The sequence below is a fragment of the Hemicordylus capensis genome, chromosome 1, assembly GCF_027244095.1.
Source record: "Hemicordylus capensis ecotype Gifberg chromosome 1, rHemCap1.1.pri, whole genome shotgun sequence".
Taxonomy (NCBI): Eukaryota; Metazoa; Chordata; class Lepidosauria; order Squamata; family Cordylidae; genus Hemicordylus; species Hemicordylus capensis.
In genome coordinates this window covers 190,249,290-190,261,025 of record NC_069657.1, presented here as the reverse complement: position 1 = coordinate 190,261,025, position 11,736 = coordinate 190,249,290, and the positions used below count along the sequence as shown (strand labels likewise).

Genomic DNA, 11,736 nt, shown 5'->3' with positions numbered 1-11,736 from the left:
CTCAGAAACTTGCGTACATCCATCAATCTCTGTAGCTAGATTGCAGATATAACCTGAAATTTGGAACACATATAGATCAATGAACTTTGCTCAGTTGAGTAGTCCAAACACGAGGCATTATTATTTCCCCCTCATGAAATGGAGGATATGAAGTCTGCTCGTAACAGTGGCAAACAAGCACAGAACAAGGCAAGGCACAGGTGACTGAGAAGAATGTGGAATGTTGTCCTTCATATGCTTTAGCCATTTTCAACCAGAGGAAAGGAAACATTTCTGGTGGTAGCCAGGAATGCCAGCCAATTCTGGTCACCACATCTAAAGAAGGACATTGTAGAACTGGGAAAGGTGCAGAAGAGGGCAACCAAGATGATCAGGGGCCTAGAGCACCTCCCTTATGAGGCAAGACTACAACATCAGGGGCTTTTTAGTTTAGAAAAAAGATGACTGAGGGGAGACATGATAGAGGTCTATAAAATCATGCATGTTGTGGAGAACGTGGATAGAGAGAAAAAATTTCCCCTCTCACATAACACTAGAACCAGGGGTCATCCCATGAAATTGATTGCCAGGAAATTTAGGATCAGCAAATGGAGGTACTTTTTCACACAATGCATAATAAACTTGTAGAATTCTCTGCCACAAGATGTGGTGGCAGACAACAACCTGGATGGCTTTAAGAGGGGTTTGGATAACTTCATGGAGGAGAGGTCTATCAACGGCTACTCGTCGGAGGGCTATAGGCCACCTCCAGCCTCAAAGGAAGGATGCCTCTAAGTACCAGTTGCAGGGGAGTAACAGCAGGAGAGAGGGCATGCGCTCAACTCCTGCCTGTGGCTTCCAGTGGCATCTGGTGGGCCACTGTGCGAAAAAGGATGCTGGACTAGATGGCCTTGGGCCTGATCCAGTTCATATGTTCTTATATTCTTAATGTATATATGTTTGCAGAATACAAGCTGCATTAACAGAGATCCATGGAATTAAAATAAGACCTCTATTCAAACTTTATGTTGTATACATGTTTCTGTATGAATGACTGCACCTGTGTTCATTTCAAAAGTGAACATGGGCACAGCCCCCCTCCCCCAAATGCAGGATATAAATAGGAAGTGTTCTGTTGTACGTACATTTAATGTATCTGCGAATTACTGTCCATGTGTACAGATGTGTACAGTGGCTGACATGATGCTCAGCTTTATGGCAGCACTCCACACCACATTGGGGCTGTTTCAGACTCCTAAGGCAGGCCTCATACTGTGAAGAGCGTGTGGTTGGACTATCAGCACTATTGCATCACATCAGCCACTGTAGACAGATTGTCTGAGTGCTGAACATATGTTAATAGGGATAATGTGTCCAAATAACTAGCTGACATGGTGAGGAAAGTGCTCCTACATTGTCCCACAGAAATTACAAGTCCTTTTAATGTCAATGGGACTATTTTGAGGAATTTTCCTCATCCTGGCAGCCATTGGTGGGGTTTTTTAATGTTGTGCTTTTTCTTTGAAAACAAGACTAACTTGTTTTGAAACTCTTTTTTTTTTTAACATTAAAGTCTGAAAAGTTTCTATGGAAATTTTCTAACTCATATTAATATTTATTAATAATACACTATGTATTGAAATACTTTATAACCCCCACACTTTCACTCTCCCTCCTAATTATAAAGTGATAATAATTATAGTAATTAGCACCAATCCTTCTTCATTATCTATCATCAGATGGCCTCAAAGCCCACCCCATTTAACTATTGCATCTTGGATTTGAAATGCGAAAGGACATATATCTCAAATATACAAACAGTGTATACCGGTAATAGTAGTACTATTTTGCATTTGAATAGCATTTTCAAGTGTTCAGAGCACTCTGCATGTGTGTTCTTGTTGCAATCCTTACAGCAGCCTTGTAAAATAACTGTTTTTATCCCCATATTGCAGATGAGGTACTGAGGTTGAATGGCAGTGGTTTGCATCAAGCCATGAATTCCTTATACCGTTCATGCCGGGTTGTCAAGGGGAAGCAGGCCCCTTCAGGCGATAGATGGTGGGCCAGATCTCAAATGCAGTATGGCTGCCCACTCAGCACCCTTGCCACACCTGGGAAGGTGAAATGACACCATTCCTCAAATTGTCCTCTTCACTTCCTAATAGAAAGGAAGAGGAAAAGATTTTAAAGAAGGAGGGAGCAGAAGGTCAGGTTTTTTATGGGGGGGAGGAGAAAAAGGTGGGCATAATTTGTTGCTCTGCTTCAGGTATCATAGAAAACTGCCTTATACTGAGTCAGACCATTGGTCCATCTAATAGGGATGTGTAGAATGTTCCGAGCTCAGAATGTTCTCACTCAAAAGGGGCTGTTGCAAGTGTTCCATTCTGGTCCTGTTCCCATCAAAGCACATGGGCCAGCACTGAGTTCATGGCAAAGTTGAGATTCAGACCAGGGGGTTCTTGATTCATAGCTCAGTCTCCTAGCTACACTAACTTTGAAATATAGTTACAATCTAATGTTAAACGGCAACATACCAATTAAAGCCATTAACTGCATTAGGATTAGCATAAAGGCATCTAGAAAATAAACCATAGTTCCAAGTTAAAGAATGTGTTTTGTGTTAATGAGGGCTCAGGCTTCTTCAGGTAGTGATGACAGTGTGCAATATGGATACAATAGTTGCTAACAGTTGGCTGCTTGCCGCCATACCCCAAGAAGGCACAAGAAATGTTTGTACGGTGAAATAGGGGCCACAATTTATTCATAAATTCAAAACGTAACGTTAACTAAAATTGGGATTGGTTCTCCAACCCTACAGTGTGGAAGCTAAAGGCATGCACACCCAGGGCATGCCTCGCCTAAAGTGTATGGGCGACACACCATGGCTCCAGACAGCCCCAATGTTCTAAAGCAGGAGCTGCCCATTTTAGGCAACTTAAGGTCAGGCTTCTGCAATAGCAGCATTTCCTGGCAGCAGCACAGCATGTCCGGAGAGCTTAGCCTGACAGAGTCGATCAGACCAGAGTTCCCTGAGCTGCACAGCATCTAGGGAGCTGACCTGCCATATCTATAGCCAAATGCTTACCTGAAGGTGCTCATCAAATTCAGATGTTATCACCCACCACACTGTACCTGCCAAAGTGGGGGTTAGCCTAGCTTAACACTCCACACAGCCCACCAAGGTGGACCCCATCACCTCTAAACGGGTTGGAAGCTGAAAACACAATGTCAGGGTGAGCCAGATCCCCACCCCCAAGGGTCTGGACAAAACGGAACACATGGGTGTTAATGTTACGGCAGGCCCTCTTGATCTTAATCGGGTGCCTGCCCCCCCCCTCCAAATTCTATGCTGTAACATGTTGGATGAAATCAGCCCAGGGATCCATTCCTGCACCTGTGCCAGGTCTGCCTGAGCTCTATGGATGATGGAGAGACCTGATTGCGTAACTAAGTCATTCTCCTCCATGTGAACCATCAAGATGCCTGGTGGTGGATTAGCCACCAGGAATTCCTGCAGCATGGGCAAAAACTGGACAAGTACCATACCCCATTGACCGATCCAGAAGATCGATGCCCACTTCCCAAGTCCTAGTTGCGCCCCAGGCTGTGACTCAGACCAGAACACAATTGAATGTGGGCCCAGAACACAACTGAATGAACCAAGATGAGGACCCGAGCCCAATCAGCTGGCCGCGCTGGTCCTGCAAGGAAAAGAATAACTAGTAACTGAAGCCAAAGCTCCTAGCGCACATAGTGCTTATACTCAACCAAGCGCCAATGGGAATCCCTGCTGGGAAGCTACTGAAGCAGCACCAATGCGGAATGAATGAAGTGGCAGTCGCTCGGTGGAAAGCCCTGCCACTGCCAAGGATCTATGCACCACTGCCCAAAACTGATTTTGAGAGAGAGGCTGCAGATTGTTGTGCATGAAAAGGCACCTTTCGCTGTTCCCTCGTAGGGCAACATAACACTCCAACGCTCTCACAGAGCACAATACTGGGTTGTCTGAATGGTGTAACTCCACAGACCTCCCCCTACTCCTCTGATCTGTCTTGGAGAATCTCAACTGTAACTTAACTGAACTCTGCCAAAAACTAGATCCCCCCACCCCTCGCTGAATAACCCTGGATTAAGCACACACACACACACACCGGTCCCCTGGGGGAAAGCTTGCTGGCTCTGAGAGCACCAAAGAAAGCTACTACAGTAGCCGCTCGGAAGAGTGCTGCCTCATAAGGAGACTGGCAGATGGTGTCAAACGGCCCCACTGTGCCCTGTACAGCTTGAGGGGTAATCGGCCTACGCCCATCAGCTCTCAGGGGGTCTCCCTAGACTAGCCCTCTAGCATCCATCTAATCTTAAAATCCCTAGTGTTGTCCTATAAGCCTTGTGCCTTTGTAAAGAATGCAAGGGCAGCCAGGTGACCCACCATGGCTCTAGGGGATAAACCCCTAAACTTTAGATGGACAAGGTACTGAATAAGGTGTTCCTTGGGCTGAGGCCATACCTGTCCCACTCCTACCTGCTCCCTAAAGTCCTGGAAAGCCCTGCACTGTGTGCTATAGGCAGCCTGTGCGCTCTGGACCAAAGAGGCTAGAATAGCTTTATGTGCTCCTATGAGCTAAGACTCCACAGCCTTAGTCGAGTCGGGTTGAATCTCTGCCTCTGGTGCCAGTTGACGAAAACAGTGCACCTGAAAATGAAACTGGGCATCCACCAAGCTGTTCTGCGCGCCCGGCACATGACAGGCTACAAACAGGATGTTATTAGTCAAGCAGGCCATCACGAATGCCCTCACTAACGCCATGACTCTATGAGACTTTGATGTTTGGCGGCTAATGAGGTGCACATTGGAAGGTAAGGCTTCTAGTGAAGCCCGTGGTTACAAGTAGCGGGCTAGTGGGCTAGTAGTGGGCTAGCACAGGAAGGCTAATTGGGCCGGGACCCTTTACCAGCACCATTGCCTTACTGCATACCTCCTCCTTTCCTGTTGTCTGCTGGCTGGTCCCTAACCCCCCACCCCCACCCAAACCCCTTGGCCCATTGGCAGTAGGTGCAGGAATGCTTTCCTCCGCAGTCATGCCTGGACCTACAGGGCGAGCCTGAGCATTTTCTGCTGCTATTAAATTCCCAGCATAGCAGGGGGCTTTGAACACCTTGCACAGCCGCCTGAATGGAGGCAGGCGCTGCAGGTGCTTTGGAAATAATATTTCCATTATCTGAATGTTCCCCTGTATTGGTCTGGAGACGGTGTCATGATCAGCAGCCACAGCTTTTGGTGCTGCTTGTCCCATGGAATTGAAGGATCCAGGGAGGCTCCGAAACGAAAAGAGTGATCATAACGCTCCCAGGCATGTCCCATGAAATCCATGTAACCCCTATGAATTATGTCCAGGTATTTCACTAGGGCTGGGCTCTTGGAAGGCTGGACCTGCAGCACAACACCCAGTGTATACAGTGAAGGCTGACAGCCCATTAGCCCAATTGTGCTCAACTGGCTTACACTTGGATTTCTCCTGCTCTCTCTTTTGCTCCCCTTCCTTAACCACTGGCTCGGGTTCTCTAAACAGCGATTGAAAGATATATATGAATTTGCCCTGCCAAATATGCTCCTTTACTGCCAGCAAGAGATGGTCCCGTAATAGAAGAGATGCATCATCTGGTGGTTAAGTCTTCTGGGATGGTACAGCCCCCACTGTTGGGGGAGGAAAGGCCGAAGGCGCCCCTGGCAATCCCACTGGACCCGTCCCTTGCCAAACTTGAGTGCATGTGTCGTAAGGAGTAATGGGGCCATAAAGGCCTGGATGCCATCCATAAGGGCTATATGAGAAGCCATAAGCAGGCATGCCCCATAGCCAAAAACTCATGGCAAGAACCCCCAACAGTCTCTTCCTCGCGCTCCAAACCAGGGGGAGTAGATGAAACTGCCCCCAATCTCACCGCTCCCGGGATCCACCCACTGCTGTCCTCGTCGCCGCTGCACTCGTGGGGGAAGAAACACTACCCATAATCACTGCTGCGCCCCAGGTGAAAGGCCGCAAGCCACCCACCTGACTGCCAATGCTGTTAGAACAGCTCTGACTGCTCATGTCCACTCCTGCTGCCTGCAAAGAGTGAATTGAGGAGGTTGGGTGCTAACGCCGGCAGTGTAGCCGAAGCCCACCCCCACACAGGCCCGGAACCGAATGGGTTTCACCTAAGCCCCGTGTTTCTTGTCAGAGGGCTGGGGCAAACAGGCTGTGCCACCCATTCAGGCAGCGAGCAGCCAGATTGTGTTTAGATAGGTGTGCCATTAGTCTGATGCTGAATAAGGTGAAGGATATGTGGATAACTGGTTGGACTTACAAGGGGTTTCTTAATTCTCTGGAATGAGTGAGGATTTCATGCACATTGCATAGATTTTCATGACCCAAGAAAGCCATGAACTCAGTGCTGGTCCATGATGCTTTGATGGGAACAGGACCATAGTTCCCTTGTAGATCATCTGCTTTGCATGCAGAAGGTCCCAGGTTCAATATTTTCCCATGAGCAGTAATGTAAATCCAGTGGTGTGGAAGCTAAACTAACCCAGTGCTTGACTTCTCCTCCATACATTTTGCATACTCTTCTTCTTCTTCTTCTTCTTCTTCTTCTTCTTCTTCTTCTTCTTCTTCTTCTTCTTCACTATTATAATATTAAGCATAATAGAAAGTGACATATAATTCCAGAAAAGATAATAATAGAAAGCTATTATAATAGAAATATTATAATAATAGATTTTTAATAATAGAAAGCTATTATAATATCAAGGATAACAGAAAGCTACATATAATTCTGAAAAGATCAATGCTTATACATTGATAAAAGTTAGAATAATGAATATGGTTGTCTATCACCTTAGGAATTAATATGCCAAAAACCTTTCTTTTGATTGCACTCTCACATGGAGAAATTTGGTCTTTGCTATGACCAAGATTTAAAGAAGGAATCTGTGTGCATGGGAGAGAACTGAGCATGTAGCTGGAACTTTGCTTGTCATTTCTATTGCCATAGTTCCCACTGTTGATGACTTAAAAACCTATTATACAGAGGAGGATCCTGTAAACCTAAAAGAAAATAAAGCACCGTATGAGGTGTCTTTGGAGAGATGCACCAATCTTCTATTTAAAAAGCGCATATCTTTTTAACAGTAGGAACCACAATGAAAAAAGCAAGAAAAGCTCTGTGAGGATGTCATCCTTGTTTCATGTAAATTTGTGAGTCAATATTATTCAGTCAATATTCAAGACAACTTTTAAAAGTGAAAACAGATGAAAACATTAATTAATACAGTAGTGCAATCCAATGCATGTCTGTTCAGAATTGAGTCCTGTTGAGTGCAGTGGTACAAATTCTCAGGTAACTTTGCACAGGGTTGCAGTCCAAGACTGCAGTGCTGTACTCATTTATCTGGGAATATATCCCATTGAACAAAGTGAGACTTGTTTCTGAGTAAACATGTATAGAACTGCATGGCCAAACATGCAAAAAAGGGGGTGGGTGGGGTGCGGAATTCATGAATGCTAGAAAATATCAACTACCAGAAGTGAAAACTACCCCATGCCCACAAGCTTGTACCATGGCCAGACCCTCGTCAAAGGAGGTGTACCGAACCAAACAAAGTTCCAGCGGTATACGATCATTAGCAGAGCTGCCCAGGGAAAAGACAGATGATGAATAAGGCGATATTCCCCGGAGCTGTCTTAGGCACTACTCCCAATGGAGAGACATGAAGTGTGAGCAGGAGCAGGACCCCAAAAGGGCTAAGTACCCTACCAACAGCTACCTCCTTTTGGATCTTCTGTGCTACCACCGCTTCTAACATTTGAACCAATTTCAGATTCTGGGAAAAGCTATGTAACATAAGTAACTGGCAAGGGATCCTAAAACCTAATGAAAACGCAGTTGACAACTATTTAGCATCCACCAGTTTCAGGAGAGTAACAGCAGGAGAGAGGGCATGCCCTCAACTCCTGCCTGTGGCTTCCAGCGGCATCTGGTGGGCCACTGTATGAAACAGGATGCTGGACTAGATGGGCTTTTGGCCTGATCCAGAAGGGCTGTTCTTATGTTCTCCCTATTTGGGAAATCACGCAATAACCTGCTTAAAACCTGTAATCTAACTGGGCTGGGTCTCTTTTCCAGTACCACCCCCTTGCGAGGCACCAGCAGCACCCCTTTTGTTCCCAGCAAACTGGTCCCTGAAGCCTCCATGGAAACCTTTGGTGTGAGGGCAGCTAACTCCTGAATGCTTCCCCCTGCAAAATCCACAATTGTGTCTGAACCTGCAGGGGGAGTGAGAGCATCAGCTGTTGCTATTAAATTCCCAGCAAACAAGGGGACTTTATACCCCCCTGGGCACCCGCTGTGGCGCCACTGGGACCTTTGATATAATGTGACCACTATCCAACCACTTCCCCTGAATGGGCCTGAATGGAGTCATAATAAGCAGCCAAAGCTCTTGGTGCTGCTTGTCCCAAGGACCTGCAGGATTTAAGGAAGCCCTCAAGTGGAAAGAGCAGTCATAGCGCTCCCTCGCAGTACCCTTAAAATCCATATAACCCCTATGGATAATATCAAAATATGTTACTAGCACCGGCCCAGCCAACAACAATGCCTCACTGCTCCAAATGGCTCCCACGCACTCGTGTGAAGGCTGTCACCGACGTTCCTTCACTCCTTCCAGCTGAGCCCCATCACCACCACAGGCCCTCGAGCCTTCACCGCCACACCCAGGATCAGCCAGTCTGGAACATTCCCAGCACATCCATTCTCGTTGTCTGCGATAGACTGAAGAAGGAGATGCTGCTGTGGCCAACTGCTGCCTAAACCCCGCCCCCCCCACACACACACACCACTGAAGAAGCCAATGAGATCACACCCCAGCCTCATGTTCCTTGCTACGAGGGCTGGGGCAAACAAGCTGCGCCACCAGTTCTAGAAAATTCCACCAATTCCACCAATTCCAGGCAGCGGGCAGCTAGATTTTATCCTTTTTTATGTCTTTTATACTGTTAGGTCTTGTATGCCTTTTTATGTTATTTTATGCCCTTTTGAACATTAAATGCTTGTAAATGTTTCCTTAGGCCTTTTAACATATCGATATGCATTATACTTTGTACTGTGTAATCACCCCCTGCATTTGACGCTGGTCTACGACTAATAAAGATAATTGACTGAGTACAGTAATACAAATTCTCAGGTAACTTTGAGCTTACTACTAGGGATGTGCACAGAACCGGGGGGGGGGCAGTGGCTCGAAGTCAGGGGGCATACCATTAAAAGCGGGGGGAGGATGCTCCTCACGGCACTCCATTTTAAAAGTGTCTGTCGGGGCAGCAGTGCACCTCCCTGCCACCCCGTGTCCTCTTCAGCTGGAAGTAACAGGAAGTACCCGGCGCACATGCGCACGCCAGGTACTTCCTGTTACTTCCCACTGAAGAGGACACGGGGCAGCAGGGTGGTGTGCTGCCGCCACAACGGACCCTTTTAAAATGGAGCACCGGCGGGGGAAATGCAGCAGGAGGGGTAAGGGCTCTCTCCCCTGCCCTTAAAGGTATGCTCCCCTGCCTTCAAACTGGCTGAACAGCCAGTCGTTCAAACCAGTTCGAAGGCCCTTAAAAGGGCAGGTTCGAGCACATCCCTACTTGCTCCAGTACAAGTGGCAAAATATCTTTAAAGATGACGAGGTGTGGGTTCTTGTTTCACATTTCTCAAAAACTAGAAGAATTTCTGGTTTTTTTGAGAATTTGCTGGGAAAGCAGCCTCCTCTTCTGTTCAGATTTGTACAGCAGACTAGGATGGTTCTTCACCATTCCTCGGAAGGATAAAGCAAAACACTGTCACCATAATGATGTGTGATAATTTACATACTGTGATTATTGATATGATCTACACAATCATAGCAATAGCACCACTTATCAATGTATTCTTGGAAAATGTTTGCATTTTCTAACATCAGAAAAGATTGCATTTCATGCTCTGCTCCATCAGGCATACAAACAAAACACTTAGAAAACCAGATTTTCAGAAAAGCTTGGTTCCATGGGGAAGTATGCAATGAATTTATTTGAAAACTCTCATAAATTATAACACACACCTGCAGTCCCATTCCTGATGCTATCTAAAGTAAAAGTAAAGTGTGCTGTCAAGTCGATTTCGACTCCTGGCACCCACAGAGCCCTGTGGTTGTCTTTGGTAGAATACAAGAAGGGTTTACCATTGCCTCCTCCCATGCAGTGTGAGATGATGCCTTTCAGCATCTTCCTATATCACTGCTGCCCAATATAATACCAGCAAGGATTTGAACTGGCAACCTTCTGCTTGTTAGTCAAGCATTTCCCCACTGTGCCACTTACCTACTCAGGACGTTTTTTTCAGTCCAAGGGGAATTTTCCTTCTGCCTCAACTTCCACTTTCTGTGCAGTATATTTCCAGGGAATCCTGAAAACCCAAAGTTCTCATGCTTCAGTATTCCATTCACATCACAAGCCTCCCCTCTGTCTTATCCATGCTTACCGTGTTTGTCTTGGCAGGGTGAGGATTCTGAGTGCATCAGCGCAAGGGCAGGGCTTGCAGGCGAGTTCTTGGGATGCGGTACATAGGTACTCTATGTGCATACAGATCTATATGTGCAGACACTGTACACAGGTTGTATATGTGTTGAACATAACATCTAAGTAGGGCTCATGTTTATGATTCAGTAGGGAAAAGAGGGGCCAGCCTGGAAGAAGGGGGTTGGAAAATCTGTGGTAGACTTCTTGCGGAAGAAGAAGAGGGGCTTTGGGGGTTCACTCCTACTACTCAAGGCAGATCTTTGAGTGAGTTCTGGCACAAGGCAATCCCCTTGGAGAGGGGGAAGAATGAAGGGGCAGAAAATCTTGTCTTAAATTGAGCTGTTAGAAGAGATCCGGGGTGGGACTGGAGGTATATTTTTTATGGGAAAGGACTGGTTCCTCTAAATATGCATTGTGCTGTCAAAGGAGGTGAGGGCAATTTTTAATTTCTAAAAAGAGAGGTGCTGGGACCTAGGCCTGAGTGACAATCATGCCATGTACCTGTAAGCCTAAATCCTAAAATGTAGATTTGGTGGGGGGTTGGGGTTGGGAATGGAGAAACTGTCTTGTTCATTAATGAGGAAAGTGCATTTGCCATGTGCTTCTATGCACTTCTTTTTTTAACATTTTCCAAGACTTGGTCCTGAACTGTAAACAGTTTCCAGGGGTTTTCTCTGGGAAATCCTGGGACAAGTAAAGACTTGGGCATTTTCTCTGAGATCTGAGCTTTATTGTGTGTTTGTTCACAAGTAAGTTGTGTGTGCATGTGATTCTCTCCCTTCCTACAAAAGAGAAACTTAAGGGGGATTGAAGGGAAAAGGCAATATGTTGGTGAAGACTGAAAACATTATTTTATTCATATCCTATCTTACTTTCATGGTGGAACTCAAGTCAACATGCATGGGGTTTCCAGGTGGTCTCCCATCCAGGTACTGACCAGGCCTAGACCTGCTTAGCTCCAGCAAGGTAGATGCATCATGTGCTCTCAGCAGATCCAAAAGGTGGGCAGTAGGGAATTATTCTACACAGTCAGGGCCAGCCCTTGATCAAATGGTGCCCCAGGCCCCATTCTCCAGTTGCTCAGCTTTTGAACCCCTCATTTGTGACCAGATTTATAGCTCTTTTCAGCACTTGTATGCATGGCCCGTATGCATGAAGTATCCCCAATGACGAATCGCAT

The 11,736-nt window shown here is 46.3% G+C and overlaps 1 protein-coding gene across 3 annotated transcripts; it reads right to left on the bottom strand.

Moving 5' to 3' along the window:
- Positions 1 to 1,448: 1,448 nt before the first annotated feature.
- Positions 1,449 to 11,027, bottom strand: LOC128339590 (gem-associated protein 2-like). 3 transcript variants are annotated; one of them, XM_053283768.1, is made up of 4 exons: positions 10,519 to 11,027; positions 10,359 to 10,443; positions 6,550 to 6,645; positions 1,449 to 2,140 (listed from the first exon to the last, which is right to left on the bottom strand). In XM_053283768.1, exons 1-4 carry the CDS (start codon positions 10,553 to 10,555, stop codon positions 2,134 to 2,136), a joined length of 225 nt encoding a protein of 74 aa, XP_053139743.1. In that variant the 5' UTR covers positions 10,556 to 11,027; the 3' UTR covers positions 1,449 to 2,133. The 3 variants fall into 3 exon arrangements, 1 of the variants encoding a protein (XP_053139743.1); XR_008313108.1 differs by lacking the exons at positions 10,359 to 10,443; positions 10,519 to 11,027 and adding an exon at positions 8,623 to 8,814; XR_008313107.1 differs by lacking the exons at positions 10,359 to 10,443; positions 10,519 to 11,027 and adding an exon at positions 8,646 to 8,814.
- Positions 11,028 to 11,736: the final 709 nt, after the last annotated feature.

Coding starts and splice junctions, on each gene's coding strand:
- LOC128339590 (XM_053283768.1), bottom strand. CDS start 10,555: ATGCACTCAGAATCCTCACCCTGCCAAGACAAACACG. Junction 10,444..10,518: donor ACCCTGCCAAGACAAACACG/GTAAGCATGGAT, acceptor TTGGGTTTTCAG/GATTCCCTGGAAATATACTG. Junction 6,646..10,358: donor GAAAAAAACGTCCTGAGTAG/GTAAGTGGCACA, acceptor ATATTATAATAG/TGAAGAAGAAGAAGAAGAAG.